Source organism: Mixophyes fleayi, chromosome 6 (assembly GCF_038048845.1).
Source record: "Mixophyes fleayi isolate aMixFle1 chromosome 6, aMixFle1.hap1, whole genome shotgun sequence".
NCBI lineage: Eukaryota > Metazoa > Chordata > Amphibia > Anura > Limnodynastidae > Mixophyes > Mixophyes fleayi.
The window spans coordinates 147,751,057-147,769,724 of NC_134407.1; the positions used below are offsets into that span (position 1 = coordinate 147,751,057).

An 18,668-nucleotide genomic window follows, 5' to 3' on the forward strand; every position below is an offset into this window, starting at 1 on the left:
TATCTATCACCTATCAATGGAGGCAGCCATTGTTTGGGCTGGACTAATATTGAGTCTATCAATTTACTAAGATCTAAGTTCTAGTGAATCAACTGAAGAATGAGTTACAGATTGATGTCACTGGATCCTAATGAATTTATAGACTGAGTATTGGTTCAGCCTGAAAAAAAACCACTGTAGAGGTGACAGGTACACATTGTCTATCATGGTAAGTGCTCTCATTTATTTTAAACAAGAAAATGGGACTTTCCTTTAAAAAAAAAACATTACTCGGTCCTCAAAAGTATCCCATATCCCTCTCTCAATTCTAAATGCATAAAATCTGCTATAAGCAGCCATTGTCGCAATACTCCTAAATTGAGATTTTCCAGAACTTTCAGGTCTTAATAAACAAATTTCAAATGTGTCGACTGCCAAATAATATTGAATATTGGAGCCTCAATCATAGTAGCAACAGTAAAGCACTCACATCATGTATCTTGCAGTCTCTTTTGTAGAGTGCCTACCTGCAATAGCACTACCAATATAAGCTGAGGAACAAATTCCGAGGTCACTGCCAAGTGTTACAACAGACTTGGTTAAACTTTCTGCAACATTGAATAGATAGTATACTGGAAATAAAATAATATTCCTCTTGCCTGGTGCGGAGCGAAATAAAAAAAAATGAAGAGAAAAAAAGATTTTTGCTTTATATATCTGCCAATAAAAACTGGAATGAAGCAGAGAAAAAAAGTTTGCCTAATTTAACATTAAAAAGAACACAGTCAGGAAGGGGGCTGGGAGTCGGGAGTTTAATAATAAAAAAAATGAAAGCTGCCACTGTACAACTGAGGAGGTTATGTTCCGATAAGATGCAGACGTCCTGTCAATCATCATCTCCTCCACCGTACAAGTCGGCTAGTTTTTTGAAGCGAGGACCCCAATCATTCAAGTACTCAAAGTCCTGGTCCTCAGAGCTAGAGGAATTGAGAGAACTAACAGACCCAGCGGTGGAACCACTACCCTCATAGTCAAAAACCAGGAGAGAGTCATAAGGTGGCGCTGTGGGATCATTGTCAGCCGCTCTGAGACCCTGTGAGGAAAGAAAAACAGAAGAAAATAGACATTGCAGTATGGTGTAATAAAAAGGGTGACAGATAATGGAATAAAGCCCAGTGGCTCCCAACAGTGTTTTCCAACAGCCCTACAGACAGACAGTGTGATGTGCTTAAAAAGTTTCCTTTGTAATTCAGTGATGTTACTGGTTGCTAATGATTAATGACAGTCACAAAATGGCCACTCCAATCCTGTGTAGGCATCAAGCACACCTGTGACTTTTGGCACTTAAAGGCGTGATGGGGAAGGGAAGTCATGTTCAAAAATAGGCAATGTACAGTATGAGCGAGTTTGAGCAATTACGTTCAGATTCAGACTGGTACATAGTCGCAGATACGACTGAAAAAGAGTTCTATTTGCGGGTGGTCATAGGCAGGTAAACGTAGCAGTTAAGATGAACTGCTTGTAATTAGAGGTTCGCTAATGATTTGCAGATGTTTATTGAGACTTTAGTAGTCGCTTGTAGTGAATAAGGATTTTCCGAGTCTGTTGTAGGAAAGATAAAATAATAATTGTCCACATGTCGGGAATTTGTTCTTGCTGTATTAACTTGGTTATTTCAAGTTTAAATGATGCTATATAATAATTATGTTCATAACATATAAAATAAATTTTTGCACATGTTTGCAAGTGAGATGTAAGAGTCTAAAGGGTGTGTCTGTTATCAACCATATGCATCTGCTACTCATTCAGACCTGGACATATCTTCAACTCTGAATACAGTGCACATACACATTCACTTACATGGAATCTGTTGCATTCCAGTCTAAATCAGGCCCTTTAACTCTTTTAGCTTCACAAAACCTTTTGCATATATACATTTGTAAGTGTGAGTAGCAGTATATTTAACATAAGACATCTTCTATATGAGGTAACACTTGGGCTAGTGGTATTTTATGTAGGACAGGCGATTTTAGCATTGTTCACAGTCAGATGGCTTAAATTATGCAACGGTGAACCCCAGAATCAATCTATTAGCAATATACTGACAGATAAATGTTCAGAACAATATGTTATTCTAATGAAAACATGGCTGCATTTAATATTCCTGACTTCTGCCAACTGTCTCTGAGGAAATAAAATCTTGATTTAATTAGAAAACAGGAAAGAGCTTTCTTTAATAAAAAAAAGAGAGTGCAAAGAAACATAATATACATAATAAACATAATCTACAGTATCCTATATTACTGCTGAAAAATACTCTGGTTTTCAGTCATTTGTGTATAGAATGATAGATATTAATTCTTGGTATGCCTTATGCACATTTTCTGGACTTGACCAAATGGCAATAACCCCCTTCCACCCTCTCAATTTCTCTGATTACTTTGAATAGAAAGCCAAATTAAAAGGCCTCCAAATACGGAGCAGATGGACCTGACTGTCACATTACAGCTAAGATGGCAATTTTGTTTACACAGTGAGAAAAGCTTCCACAGAGCATCCAACCATTGCCGATTTTCAATACAGCAGCACCCCTTTCACATTGTACTTTACAAGCGATTATGAAGAGAATGTAGACACAGTAATCTGTAATGGGGTGGCAGTCATGTTTCTCTGCAGGATGCTTTCCTAAACCCCCTTGCTAACCTTACTATGAAAAAAAATGAAAAGCTGTCACTGAGAGGCCATTCTTCCTCAGCTGCCTACTGACAACCTGTTAAAAAGGATTCTGGTCCCAGATGTATTATACAAGCAGCACATGACATGCCTATTCATCGCCCCTATGCTCACTCTCTTGCTCAAGGGTTAGATTTTAGGGGTTGATGCCCCACATATACCAAATGGGATGGGGCCTTTCTCTGGCAACCCCACTATTACTGCAGACAAGAGTCTGATTAATGGGTTTTTAATTTCAGGCAGCTCAATACTGCAGGATTCAATCCACCCAGTGCTTTTTGTGTTGTCTGTCACACCGCAAATTTCCTATAAGGGTTTAGGAAACCATCCTGCAGAAAGACATGGCTGCCACCTCATTACGGGTTACTGTGTCTATATATTTTTTATCATACACATGTTCTGCTGTACTGAACAGTGGCTGCACATACACATATATAGCGTGACTTACAGGTATCAATGGGTGTCCAGATGGGGGTTGAGTATCGACCTATTTTCTACAAGGAGGCTGAGATGACAAGAACTTAAAAAGGGGCGGTTGATCAGACTTGAACAATGCCTTTAAGTCAGACTTTTCTCAATTTCCTCAGTGTGCTTTGAAGTATGAGGAAGTGAGAAGCTGAAATAGCTTGGAATGGGAGGTGTACGCATGAGTCCAGCACCTGATTACACCGGTCACATGATCATCCAGTCAGGTGCTTTATTTAGTGCACACAGCTTTTTGAATTTCCTAGATGCTCCAGTACTAGCTTTGAAATATTAAGTCATCAGAGTTGAGAACAGCATGGACCGGCTGCAGTTACAGTGTGCTAGTGGGGTTCCATTGAGTTATAGGCAGGCACTGAGGTGGTTCTAAAGAGAGCCATGGTAACAGTAGTGCCTGAATAATTCATAACACAGAAATAAAAAGCTGGCAAACTAAACATGTTCTTCAGGCTACATAAACATAATTTTAACCCAACAAGGGCTTATGGAAACAACACTTCCTAAACGATGACCACATCTGAGAAGAAAGAAACTCCTACCTCATCTCTTATGGGCAACAGGGTTGCATAGTGGTTAGCATTACTGCCTCACAGTGTTGGATCATGAGTTCGATTGCGTCCAAGGGCCTATCTGTGTGGCATTTTTCCCCACAGTCCCAAACCATACTATAAGTTAATTGGCTTCTGACATAATGGGTGTGTGTGTGTTTGTACTTGCATTCATATGCTTGTGGGGACATTTACCTGTTAACACACCAACACTGTGGCTAATCAATGCATAGGACCTTGCTGATATACTCAGCATAAAAATCTGGTATGTCCCCACGAGTCACATTTGTCGGAACAAAAGTGTGCGTGTGTCCGATGGGGAGGGGAGAAAGTGTGTGTGCCTCCCACCGCTATAGGCCAGTATTCTGTCCGAATGTATAGCAGGAGCAGGAAACGGAAGTGACTGCATCCTGCGTCGCTTTGTACACCAAGTGGATAAAGACACAGTCGAATCCGTCTGCTGCTGAAGGTAAAACGGGGACAGTGAAGCATTACAGAGCCCACTAAGAGCTCCGACTATAGCCCAGAAAGCACTGGAGACGAGTATGCCCCTGACACTTCGGAGGAGAGCGGTTCAGACAGCAGCGGTGATGCCCCGTTGCCCACCAGCGCAGCAGATTACAGGTACCCAGAGATGAGTTCTAAGTACAACCATTCTCGACTTTCTGCTAGCCGTATTTTAAACACAGAGAGTCAGAGAGACGGCGCAGTGTCTGTCCAAACGCTCTCCAGAAACAGTGATGGCTCCAGGGCGTATAACAAAAAGCAGTACTGCCTGTATTGTGAGAAGCCCCTCTTAAAAAGTGCCCGGCACATGGAGCATGTTCACCGCAATGAGACTGAAGTAGCCTGGGCCCTGAAATTCCCCAAGCAAGAAAGGTGCATGCAATTAGCACATCATCGCAATAGGGGCAACTTTGCTGAGGCAATGAAGGCAGGACATGGCGTTCTGGTCCCGTGCAAACTTCCAGATAAAGAGATGGATGCTGAAGGCTTCATGCAATGTATAGCCTGCCAGGGCTTGTTTTCAAGGAAATACCTGTGGCGATACATGAAGAGATGTAAGCTAAAATGAAGGGGCAAGAAGCTCACACTTGGCAAGAACAGAGTCCAGTCACTGTGCGCCTTTGCTCAGCCTGTTCCACCTGACATCAGTGATGGCTTTTGGAAGCTCTTGAGTGACATGAACCCGGATGAAGCCTTACTCGCAGTCAAAAATGATCAATGCATCATGCAGATAGGACAGCATGACGGGTGTTATGAATCCCAGTGTATTCACGAAGAGCAACAGAAGTGTAAAGCAAAGTGTCTTTATTCAGGTAAATACACAAACAAAGATTACTCAGATCCACGGATAAGAACAGGTTCCTAAGGAAACTGTATAGTAAAATGGCAGGAACAGGTATTATAAGTTTTACCCCAGTCCAGAAGGCACAAGGCTGTCCAGGAAAGCAGACAGAGTCCAAGGATAAAGCAGTGATCAGACAAAATCCAAATAGCCAGGCAGAGATCAAGCAAATTAGTGAGGTCCAGAAGTCTGTCCAAAAGGTCAGGGCAACAGGCAAAACAGCATGGTCCAAGGTACAGGCAAACGATTCGGGGTCTCAGGCAAGCAGGCAAGGTCCAAGGTACAGGCAGGGGTCATACACAGAAGTTCAGTCCAGCAGGTATATACCAAATAGCACAGGAGCAGGTTAGCAGCAGCCAGGAACAAACGGGATGAACTGCACAAAGCACAGCTAGAGGCAGGTACTTAAAGCAGTGCAACAGGTGCAGTTCTAATCAGGCATAATGCAAGGAGATTAACTCCTTCAGGTACGTAGAAGAGTTCAGGAACAGAACAGCAGCATCTCTGGTGATATGAGGCACTACTGCTAGGTACAAACAACAGACAGAGTTGTAACATAGCCCCCCTTTAAGGAGCGGATTCCAGACGCTCCATACAAGCTCCCTTCAGGTCTTCCTCTTCTTCTTTTTCTTTTTATGGGATCTTCCTGAAGATCCAATTGGACTCTTCTCCAAAGGAGCACAGAGAAGACCCAATTCCTCAAAAGCAAAAGAAGAATTGGCAAGTTCATCCACTAAGTCTCTTGTATCTTCAACAAACTCACTTTCAGAGTCTGAGTCCCAGCCAAGGGTCGGAATAGGACCTTTTATTCTATTAGAAGATGGCGGTATGCCCAAAAAGCCAGTCACCAAGGTTGATGCTTGTTGAGACTGAGGTGGCATAGAGAGATCCCGATCAGGTGACTTTACTGGAGGTGGAAGATATTTCTGACAGACTGCATTTACAAAGTCCATGGTGTTGTGGGTAATGGGATCATCAAATTTAAGAAGGGAAAAAGCCCAAGTCTGTGGCTCCCCTCTGAAATTCATGATAATCGTACCAACTTGGTTAAATTGGTCAGAGAAATATACTGAAAATTCTTCAAATTGCTTCATACAAGCTTGAAGCACTAAAGAAAATTGTTTCAGGTCTCCGTCAAAGAAGGCTGGAGGAGGGTCTGAAGATTCTGAAGAAGCTTTTGGGCATTCAGGCTCAATAGCAGACTCTGAAGAGTTCCCAGCTTGTGCAGCAGTCTCTGGAGATTCCCCGGCTGGGACGGTAAGTTGGGCACACTTGACAGGAAGCCCGGACTGGGCACAGCACTCCAACTGGATAGCACTGTGAGATGCCTCAGAGCAGACAGCACTGTGAGATGCCTCAGAGTAGACAGCACTGTGAGATGCCTCAGAGCAGACAGCACTGTGAGATGCCTCAGAGCAGACAGCACTGTGAGATGCCTCAGAGCAGACAGCACTTTGAGATGCCTCAGAGCAGACAGCACTGTGAGATGCCTCAGAGCAGACAGCACCAAGTGGCAACTCGGGCTGAACCGCATGGACAGGCAACTCGGGCTGAACCGCATGGACAGGCAACTCGGGCTGAACCGCATGGACAGGCAACTCGGGCTGAACCGCATGGACAGGCAACTCGGGCTGAACCGCATGGACAGGCAACTCGGGCTGAACCGCATGGACAGGCAACTCGGGCTGAACCGCATGTACAGGCAACTGGGGAGGGGACTGGAGGGACAGCGCCCTCTCTGGAGCAGACTGTAAGGGCAGCGCCCTCTCTGGAGCAGACTGTAAGGGCAGCGCCCTCTCTGGAGCAGACTGTAAGGGCAGCGCCCCCTCTGGAGCAGGCTGTAAGGGCAGCGCCCCCTCTGGAGCTGAAGACTTGGAAGTAGAGGCAGCAGCTGAAGACTCAGGAGTAGAGGCAGCGGCTGAAGACTCGGGAGTAGAGGCAGCGGCTGAAGACTCGGGAGTAGAGGCAGCGGCTGAAGACTCGGGAGTAGAGGCAGCGGCTGAAGACTCGGGAGTAGAGGCAGCGGCTGAAGACTCGGGAGTAGAGGCAGCGGCTGAAGACTCGGGAGAAGAGGCAGCGGCTGAAGACTCGGGAGTAGAGGCAGCGGCCGAAGACTCGGGAGTAGAGGCAGCGGACTCAGGACCGGACACAGCGGACTCAGGACCGGACTCAGGACCGGACACAGCGGACTCAGGACCGGACAAAGCGGCAGGAGATTCAGAGCTGAGGGCAGAGGCTGGCACCTCACAACAGGAGGCAATGGCCGGAGGTTCAGTGCTGGCGGCAACTGGAACTGGCACCGCAGGACAGACGGCAACAGGAACTGGCACCGCAGGACAGGCAGCAACTGGAACTGGCACCGCAGGACAGGCGACAACTGGAACTGGCACCGCAGGACAGGCGGCAACTGGAACTGGCAGATTAGGCTGAAGTAAAGCAAGAGGAGGTGACGTGCAGAACAATCCAGGGTCTGGAGAGGAGCACACTGAAGGCTGCTCCATAGGATGTTGTGGTCTGCGGAGCGGACAGCTTTGTATGCAAAGTCCCCATGCAAGCTGCAATGGAACTTCTCGCAGAAAAGCGTGACAAATGTGGAGTGGATAGCCAAAATGTCTACATATTCGCCAGACCAGCTGCCTTGTCACACTTTAGAGGCTCTGACTGCATACGACTGTTTGCCCAAGAGTGTGGGGCCAAGCATCTCCAAACGCTGTCTTCCACGAAGCTTCAAAAGCACATTGCCACTCTCTCGAAGGTCCTCAACCTATATGACACAGGAACTGGATTAGTTGGCAGACTTCCTTGGGGACGACATCAGGGTGCACTGGCAGTATTAACGCCTCCTAGAAGGTACCCTCCAACTCGCCATGATCAGCAAACTGTTAATGGCTCTCGAGAGTGGCAGACTGGCCAAATTCAAAGGCAAGAATTTGGACGAGATGCACATTGATCTGGACGGTAAGTGGAAAATCTTGTGTCTGATGTATGCTTTTGACTTTTACCTCGGCCATTTACATATCTGTTTAATTTCAGAATCGGTCCAGTTACAGAGCGACATGTCGGATGATGAGCAATCCCCCGTGACAGAGGGACAAGTAGCCAAGCGTTTAGTCGACACTTCTACGTCAGAAGAGAGGCGGTGTATGGACCTGGCAACACGGGACCAGTGCCCAGCCATGGCTTCCACAGGTAGGTGTAGCACACAGTTTTTCTAGGCAGAAGAACTTTGCCTTTTCTGCATTTTGCAAAGCCATAATGGACCACTCTGCTTCCTTCCAGGTTGCAAAGAATTGCAGAGGAAATCCTGGGACAGAGAGGAGGTCCAGGCTGTGGAGAAACACCTGATGAGGTTTATACAGACATGCCGGGTGCCCGGAAAGCGAGACTGTGTTGCGTGCCTCATGGCTGAACCATCCATACTCAAAGATCGGAACTGGTCGGGGGTGAAATTCTACATTAAGAACTGCATAACAGCTTTAAAGAGGGATCAAACTTGTTGAAATGATGCAAAGTGGTTGAACAGGACTGTAGCCTCCATGGCTAGGTGTCGGTGTAAGCAGGCATGCTGATGTCCCCAGATGGCCAGAATACACAAAACTTTACATACCATTGTTATTATTTGTTAATTTATATATGCGGGAATGTGGATATCCTCAGACAGTCAAAATACATGACACTTTCCCCATCTTGCAGTCCGTGTCAGTACTTTATGTAAAGTCAAAGTGTAAATCTCATGTGCTAACTCTGGTGACAAACAGCCAGGCCCGGCGCTTCCATTAGGCAAACTTAGGCAGTTGCCTAGGGTGCCGGGACCTGCAGGGCGCCAGTGACTAGATGTTCTAATCTAGTCAGCGGTGTTTGGCACAGAGTACAGCAGCGGAATGGCGCCTGCTGTTTCGGAGTGGACCAGTGGTTGTTCCATGGATGCGCCCGGGCCGCACCGCCCGTCGCACTCACACTTGATCACTGAAGTCAGTCAGTGATCATGTGATAATAACCCTCTTCGGCGGCGCCTCCGTCCAGGTCCAGAAATGTGCTGTCCCCACCCTCATGTTCTCACACTGTCTGTCACTGACAGTGTGAGTAAAGTTATTTCCCAGAGCCCCCTCCCCTCCCAGCATGCACCGCACCGCTCCACCCCCCTCCTCTGTGTTTTGGAAGCCGAGGAGCGTTTTGGCAGCCATTGGAGAGGAGAGAAGAAGTGTGAAGAGCCCCCTGCATCTGCTGACAAGTCTTCTGGGGAAAAAACAGTAAGTAAATAGAATGTTATTTTTTGCAAATATAGAGCATGAGGTGCCAATAAAATAATAATTTTCTCCAGCATAGTTTAAAAATCAAATATGGAGCATGAGGTGCCAAATAAGTAGGGATGAGCGCGCTCGGATTTCTGAAATCCGAGCCCACCCGAACGTTGCGGATCCGAGTCGGATCCGAGACAGATCCGGGTATTGGCGCCAAATTCAAAAGTGAAACTGAGGCTCTGACTCATAATCCCGTTGTCGGATCTCGCGATACTCGGATCCTATAAATTCCCCGCTAGTCGCCGCCATCTTCACTCGGGCATTGATCAGGGTAGAGGGAGGGTGTGTTAGGTGGTCCTCTGTGCTGTTTAGTTCTGTGCTGTTTAGTTCTGTGCTGTTTAGTTCTGTGCTGTTTAGTTCTGTGCTGTTTAGTGCTGTGCTGTGCTGTGCTGTGCTGTGCTGTGCTGTGCTGTGCTGTGCTGTGTTCTGCAGTATCAGTCCAGTGGTGCTGTGTGCTGTGCTCTGTCCTTCTGAGGTCAGTGGTGCTGCTGGGTCCTGTGCTGTGTCCTGTTCAGTCCAGTGGTGCTGTGTCCTGTGCTCTGTGCTTCTAAGGGCATAGTTATTTCCCCAATATTCCCCTGTGTTTAAAAAAATAAAAAAATTTTTTTTTTATAAAATACCAAAAACTACTTTAATATTTTTTAATTACCACAAAATTTTCACAACCAATCCTGCAGTATAAGCCCATTGGTACTGCAATATTACCAAGTTCACACATTCAGCAGTAAAAGTCCAGTGGTACTGCAATATTACAAAGTTTACACATTCTGCAGTATCAGTCCAGTGGTGCTGTGTCCTGTGCTCTGTCCTGCTGAGTTCCGTAGTGCTGCTGGGTCCTGTGCCGTGTCCTGTTCAGTCCAGTGGTGCTGTGTCCTGTGCTCTGTGCTTCTAAGGGCATAGTTATTTCCCCATTATTCCCAAGTTTGTAAAAAATAAAAAAAAAGTAAAAAAAAATAAAAAATTAAAAAAAAAAAAAAAAATATAATAATTATAACCAAATTTGCAAAACCAATCCAGCATTATAAGTCCATTGGTACTGCAATATTACCAAGTTCACACATTCAGCAGTAAAAGTCCAGTGGTACTGCAATATTACAAAGTTTACACATTCTGCAGTATCAGTCCAGTGGTGCTGTGTCCTGTGCTCTGTCCTGCTGAGTTCCGTAGTGCTGCTGGGTCCTGTGCCGTGTCCTGTTCAGTCCAGTGGTGCTGTGTCCTGTGCTCTGTGCTTCTAAGGGCATAGTTATTTCCCCATTATTCCCAAGTTTGTAAAAAATAAAAAAAAAGTAAAAAAAAAAAAAAAATTTAAAAAAAAAAAAAAAAATATAATAATTATAACCAAATTTGCAAAACCAATCCAGCATTATAAGTCCATTGGTACTGCAATATTACCAAGTTCACACATTCAGCAGTAAAAGTCCAGTGGTACTGCAATATTACAAAGTTTACACATTCTGCAGTATCAGTCCAGTGGTGCTGTGTCCTGTGCTCTGTCCTGCTGAGTTCCGTAGTGCTGCTGGGTCCTGTGCCGTGTCCTGTTCAGTCCAGTGGTGCTGTGTCCTGTGCTCTGTGCTTCTAAGGGCATAGTTATTTCCCCATTATTCCCAAGTTTGTAAAAAATAAAAAAAAAGTAAAAAAAAATAAAAAATTAAAAAAAAAAAAATAAATATAATAATTATAACCAAATTTGCAAAACCAATCCAGCATTATAAGTCCATTGGTACTGCAATATTACCAAGTTCACACATTCTGCAGTATCTTGTGCTACATATAATGGAGAGCAAAAATTTGGAGGATAAAGTAGGGAAAGATCAAGACCCACTTCCTCCTAATGCTGAAGCTGCTGCCACTAGTCATGACATAGACGATGAAATGCCATCAACGTCGTCTGGCAAGCACGATGCCCAATCTCCTAGTACAGGGCATGTAAAATCCAAAAAGCCCAAGTTCTCAAAAAACAGCAAAAAAAGAAACTTAAAATCATCTGAGGAGAAACGTAAAGTTGGCAATATGCCAATTACGACAAGTAGTGGCAAGGAACGGCTTAGGCCCTGTCCCGTGTTCATGACTAGTGGTCCAACTTCACCCAAGGATCAAAGCCCTCCTCCCCCCCCCTACAAAAAATTTAAGAGAGTTATGCTGTCAGCAACAACAACAAAACAGCAAAGAACTCTGCCTTCTAAACAGATGACATCACAAATCCCCAAGGCGAGTCCAAGGGTGTTGTTGGTTGTGAACCCTGACCTTCCCATCACTGTACGGGAAGAGGTGACTCCATCCAGCATTTGCAGCACGCCCTCTGCATATGCTGGAAGGATCACCCACAGTCCAGTTACAGATTTGGCTAATGAAGGTGTGAATGTTGTGCACTGGGAGGAGGATATTGATGTAGCTGGCGCTGAGGAGGATGTTGATGATTATGATGCAGACAGATACCAAATTGCATTTCTCAATTTCTATTTATATTCTAGATTATATAACGGCTGAAAAGTTTTCTGTTTTACTCCTAGTGGAGAGGGGATCTGATGCAGACAGATACCAAACTGCCTTTGTCCATTTCTTTGTATATTTGAATTGCTAGTTCTACAGTCTATGCAGGCTGCTTTATTTATATTCAACTACAAGTGTAGGGCGGGGGGGGGGGGCATAGATAGCCACCAAAGTAACGTGGTCCATTTAATTTCACTTTCTAGCTCCACAGTCTGTGCAGCCTGCTTTTTTTTATCTTCAAAGTATTTATATTTACAAGCCTTGCAATCTAAATTAACTAGAGGTAGTGACGTGGTAGAACTCCAAAAGGCAGTTTGGAAGCCCCTGTACAAACTGGCTCTATTTTTTAACTGAGTTGTCCCCCCTCCAGTGTGTACTCGGAAAGAGTTTTTAGTGCAGCGGGGAACCTGGTCAGTGAGCGGCGAAGGAGGTTGCTTCCTCACAACGTTGAAAAAATGATGTTTATAAAAATGAATAATCAATTCCTCAATGAAGTACAGCACTGCCCTCCAGACAGTACAGAGGGACTGTGGTTGTGGAGTCCAGCGGGGACGAATTGATAATGTGTGAGGAGGAGGAAGTACACACTGTAGGGGGAGAGGAATCAGAGGTTGAGGATAAGGACGACATCTTTCCTCAGTAGAGCCTGTTTAGTTTGTACAGGGAGAGATGAATTGTTTTATTGGTGTGGGGGCCCAAACAAACCAATCATTTCAGCCACAGTTGTTTGGTAGGCCCTGTCGCTGAAATGATTGGTTTGTTAAAGTGTGCATGTCCTATTTCAACAACATAAGGGTGGGTGGGAGGGCCCAAGGACAATTCCATCTTGCACCTTTTTTTTTGGCATTATGTGACCATTCAACAGTCGTTTGCCATGTTCAAAAAGTAAAAGAAAATGCCAACAAATTCAATAAATTAAATCAAAAGTTAAATGCCCTGTCATTATTTAAAACAAGAGGTTTTGACGTGCTAGAATTAGTGTAGTGTTAAGATGTTATAAACACTACACTTGGAAATTGGAGGAGGTAATGTGGCCCCGGTATCAAATTGGGTACCGGGGCCACCCCACTATGCAGTCCAGATACTTGTTTGGTGGAATTCCGACACGTGGAGGGTTTTTAAATTATATTGTGGCCTCGGTACCAAATTGTGTACCGGGGCCACCACACTACGCAGTCAAGATACTTGTTTGGTGGAATTCAGACCAGTTGAGGGTTTTATTATTATATTGTGTGGACCACTCTATCTATACCACACTACAACTCTATACCACTCTATTTCCTACTTTAATTCTATTTAATTCTATTTCCTACTTTAATTCTATTACTAATTAATTACCATAAAGAGGAACAAAAAAAACCAAATTTACCAAAAGTATAATATGACTTAGACTTACAAACACTACACTTGAAAGATCGTGCCTTTAAATGAAAAAGTCAGTCTTCATTGCACGACTATGTGCAAGTGCAACAGGGACATTTTTTTGGGTTTACAAAGTCAAACAATAACACTACGACCCTGTCTGTCTGGGGTCTGTCAATGACGAATTGTCTGGAGCATGTTTTGAGGAGGTATTGTGGCCCCGGTATCAAATTGGGTACCGGGGCCACCCCACTATGCAGTCCAGATACTTGTTTGGTGGAATTCCGACACGTGGAGGGTTTTTAAATTATATTGTGGCCTCGGTACCAAATTGTGTACCGGGGCCACCACACTACGCAGTCAAGATACTTGTTTGGTGGAATTCAGACCAGTTGAGGGTTTTATTATTATATTGTGTGGACCACTCTATCTATACCACACTACAACTCTATACCACTCTATTTCCTACTTTAATTCTATTTAATTCTATTTCCTACTTTAATTCTATTACTAATTAATTAACATAAAGAGGAACAAAAAAAACCAATTTTACCAAAAGTATAATATGACTTAGACTTACAAACACTACACTTGAAAGATCGTGCCTTTAAATGAAAAAGTAAGTCTTCATTGCACGACTATGTGCAACAGGGACAGTTTTTTTCTTTACAAAGTCAACTAATAACACTTGGACCCTGTCTGTCTTTAACATACTTAATGGGATCTCAATGACGAATTGTCTGTAGCATGTTTGGAGGAGGTATTGTGGCCCCGGTATCAAGATGGGTACCGGGGCCACCCCACTACGCAGTCCAGATACTTGTTTGGTGGAATTCTGACACGTGGAGGGTGTATTTATTTTATTGTGGCCCCGGTATCAAGTTGGGTACCGGGGCCACCCCACTACGCAGTCCAGATACTTGTTTGGTGGAATTCTGACACGTGGAGGGTGTATTTATTTTATTGTGGCCCCGGTACCAAATTGTGTACCGGGGCCACCACACTACGCAGTCAAGATAGATAGATGCGTATCATAGATAAAGTACATTCAGTGGTGTGGGGCAAATTGAAAAATATTCAAAATGCACTGACATTATCAAAAACAAGAGGTTGTCACACGCTAAAACTCCAACATGTATATGATGGAGAGGATGGAGGAGCAGCCGTATGTGTAGTGTAATGCAGACCTGTTGAAGGTTTTTTATATATTTTATTGTGGTGCCCAGTGCCCACTCCTCTACGCAGTCCAGGTACATTTATTGGTGCGATTCATAAAAGTTCAGGGTTTTTAAGATATTGTGGTGACCCACTCCTCTACGCAGTCCAGGTACATTTATTGGTGCGATTCATAAAAGTTCAGGGTTTTTAAGATATTGTGGTGACCCACTCCTCTACGCAGTCCAGGTACATTTATTGGTGCGATTCATAAAAGTTCAGGGTTTTTAATATATTGTGGCGACCCACTCCTCTACGCAGTCCAGGTACATTTATTGGTGCGATTCATAAAAGTTCAGGGTTTTTAAGATATTGTGGTGACCCACTCCTCTACGCAGTCCAGGTACATTTATTGGTGCGATTCATAAAAGTTCAGGGTTTTTAATATATTGTGGTGACCCACTCCTCTACGCAGTCCAGGTACATTTATTGGTGCGAATCAAACAAGTTGATGGTTTTCTTATTATATATATTGTGGTGACCCACTCCTCTACGCAGTCCAGGTACATTTATTGGTGCGAATCAAACAAGTTGATGGTTTTCTTATTATATATATTGTGGTGACCCACTCCTCTACGCAGTCCAGGTACATTTATTGGTGCGATTCATAAAAGTTCAGGGTTTTTAAGATATTGTGGTGACCCACTCCTCTACGCAGTCCAGGTACATTTATTGGTGCGATTCATAAAAGTTCAGGGTTTTTAAGATATTGTGGTGACCCACTCCTCTACGCAGTCCAGGTACATTTATTGGTGCGATTCATAAAAGTTCAGGGTTTTTAATATATTGTGGCGACCCACTCCTCTACGCAGTCCAGGTACATTTATTGGTGCGATTCATAAAAGTTCAGGGTTTTTAAGATATTGTGGTGACCCACTCCTCTACGCAGTCCAGGTACATTTATTGGTGCGATTCATAAAAGTTCAGGGTTTTTAATATATTGTGGTGACCCACTCCTCTACGCAGTCCAGGTACATTTATTGGTGCGAATCAAACAAGTTGATGGTTTTCTTATTATATATATTGTGGTGACCCACTCCTCTACGCAGTCCAGGTACATTTATTGGTGCGAATCAAACAAGTTGATGGTTTTCTTATTATATATATTGTGGTGACCCACTCCTCTACGCAGTCCAGGTACATTTATTGGTGCGATTCATAAAAGTTCAGGGTTTTTAATATATTGTGGTGACCCACTCCTCTACGCAGTCCAGGTACATTTATTGGTGCGATTCATAAAAGTTCAGGGTTTTTAAGATATTGTGGTGACCCACTCCTCTACGCAGTCCAGGTACATTTATTGGTGCGATTCATAAAAGTTCAGGGTTTTTAATATATTGTGGCGACCCACTCCTCTACGCAGTCCAGGTACATTTATTGGTGCGATTCATAAAAGTTCAGGGTTTTTAAGATATTGTGGTGACCCACTCCTCTACGCAGTCCAGGTACATTTATTGGTGCGATTCATAAAAGTTCAGGGTTTTTAATATATTGTGGTGACCCACTCCTCTACGCAGTCCAGGTACATTTATTGGTGCGAATCAAACAAGTTGATGGTTTTCTTATTATATATATTGTGGTGACCCACTCCTCTACGCAGTCCAGGTACATTTATTGGTGCGAATCAAACAAGTTGATGGTTTTCTTATTATATATATTGTGGTGACCCACTCCTCTACGCAGTCCAGGTACATTTATTGGTGTGATTCATAAAAGTTCAGGGTTTTTAATATATTGTGGTGACCCACTCCTCTACGCAGTCCAGGTACATTTATTGGTGCGATTCATAAAAGTTCAGGGTTTTTAATATATTGTGGTGACCCACTCCTCTACGCAGTCCAGGTACAATTATTGGTGCGAATCATAAAAGTTCAGGGTTTTTAATATATATTGTGGTGACCCACTCCTCTACGCAGTCCAGAAAGATACCTTGTTGCAACGTTTTGGACTAATAACTATATTGTGAGGTGTTCAGAATACACTGTAAATTAGTGGAAATGCTTGTTATTGAATGTTATTGAGGTTAATAATAGCCTAGGAGTGAAAATAAGCCCAAAAACTTGATTTTTAAACTTTTTATGTTTTTTTCAAAAAAAATCCGAATCCAATACCTTAAATCCGAACCGAGACCTTTCGTCAAGTGTTTTGCGAGACAAATCCGAACCTCAAAAATAACGAAAATCCGGATCCAAAACACAAAACACGAGACCTCAAAAGTCGCCGGTGCACATCCCTACAAATAAGTCATTTTTCTCCCGCATAGCTTGCAAATAAAATATAGAGCAAGAGGTGGCAAATAGTCATTTTTCTATGGTATAAAAATGATTTTGCCACCTCATGCTCTATATTTCATTGGCAAACTCTGCGGGTGAAAAAAATGACTTATTTACCACCTCATGCTCTATATTTGATTTTCAAACTATGGTGGAGAAAATGACTATTTGATTGGCACCTCATGCTCTGTATTTGACTTGCAAACTATGGGGTAGAATTTCTACACCATAGTTTGCGTGTGATGCAGAGGGGGGTGCAGTGGTGTGATGGAGAGGGGGGTGCAGTGGTGTGATGCAGAGGGGGGTGCAGTGGTGTGATGCAGAGGGGGGTGCAGTGGTGTGATGCAAAGAAGGTGCAGTGGTGTGATGAAGGAACATATGTGATGAAGGGACATGTTAGGGCTGTCCATTGAGTTTAACAAGTGCATAATTCATAGGCTTATTGTGTCACGTTTTTTGTTCTGAAATCTAACACCTGGATACCTCCCCTCTAGAAATCCTGTGTCTGCAGTGGAGTCTGGACAGCATTCAGCACCAAACATCACTGCATCTGGACCGTTGGAGCAGGTAAGGCTTATCTTTTTTTCTTTTTTTTTTAAACACAAAAGCACAAAGTCAAGTATGTAAGGGAGTGTGGGGCGGGTATTTGGTGTGTTCGCGGGGGAAGGGGGGGGGGGAGGTATTTTGAAATTTTGCCTAGGGCACCGAGAACCCTTGCACCGGCCCTGCAAACAGCTCCTACACATACCCCTGTGATTGTTCTGTCGACAGGGCATTAGGAAAAGAGTGTCCCTACACTCCATGTTCCAGACATGGGTCCTCACGATGCAATAATAACAAAATAACAAGTGTGTGTGTGTGTGTCAGGAAATTAGAATGTAAGCTCCAACAAAGCAGGGACTGATGTGAATGATTACATATTATTTGTACAACACTGTGTAAGATTTAGGCCCTATATGAATAAACAATAATATTAATTACCTTTGGACTCTTACTTTTTAAACTGATAGAATGCTCTATTTTACTATAAAATGCTTTAACAAAAGTTACCTCACTGATGAAGTCACCAATGTCTCCTGGGTGTGGAATTACAGGTCTGATTGGATACTGTGGCTCAGCCCCTACTGGCCTCTCGTCCACCCTTCTAACACCTGCTACTTTGTTCATAACATGATCCAGTGACTCAGGCTGTTGTAGCTGACTCAGGTCATAGTCCTGTTGGGAGAGTGAACATGTTACTAACGCCATATGGAGAGTTAAAAACCATCATGTAAAGACCATAGCTGGCTCCAGGGAAATTCTACCTGGCTGTAGGTATGTCCCTACTTGGAACAGGTGACTCAATAATGGAATAATTCACTTTTGTTTTAGCAGAGATATCCTGATGTATCAGATATATTCACAATGTATATATAGTTGGCATAAATATAATTATGGTTTCTGGTCTTCAGTGTTTATTTTTTGGGGAATTAGGTGTTTATTATTCATGGGGTTTTTCGTATTTGCAAAAACATCAATCTTCTTCAGTGTTCGATAAATAGGAGATAAAATATGAAAAATGGCATATAATTTGGGGTTTACCATATATTTAATCAGGGAAGAGGGAAGGTGCCAGGGAGCAGAATTCCAGGGGAGAGGCAAGGGTGTCAGTGGACTAGGAGAAAGATGCAGGATACAGGACCCAAGGGAGAGGATGTCAGGGGACAAATGAGAGTGGGGAGAGGGACAGTGAACTAGGAGAAAGTCATAGGGTCGAGGATCCCAGGGAGAAAATGACACAGGACAGGGGAGAAGAGGGAGCACTGTACTAAGAGAGAGTCACAGGGACGAGGATCTCAGGGAGAAAATGTCACAGGACAGGGGAGAAGGCAAGAGGGTGCACTGTACTAAGAGATAATAACAGGGACGAGGATCCCAGGGAGAAAATGACACAGGA

At 43.7% G+C, this 18,668-nt stretch overlaps 1 protein-coding gene across 2 annotated transcripts in view; it reads right to left on the reverse strand.

The window, feature by feature from the left end:
* Window positions 1-668: 668 nt before the first annotated feature.
* Window positions 669-18,668, reverse strand: part of CDH4 (cadherin 4) — a 615,053-nt gene continuing 597,053 nt past the window's right edge. For both annotated transcript variants that reach the window (XM_075176773.1, XM_075176772.1), the window contains exons 15-16: window positions 17,783-17,947; window positions 669-1,072 (exon numbers count right to left, since the gene is read on the reverse strand). In XM_075176773.1, coding sequence (XP_075032874.1) covers window positions 866-1,072; window positions 17,783-17,947 — 372 coding nt within the window. In that variant the 3' untranslated portion in view covers window positions 669-865. The remainder of the gene's footprint in view (window positions 1,073-17,782; window positions 17,948-18,668) is intronic.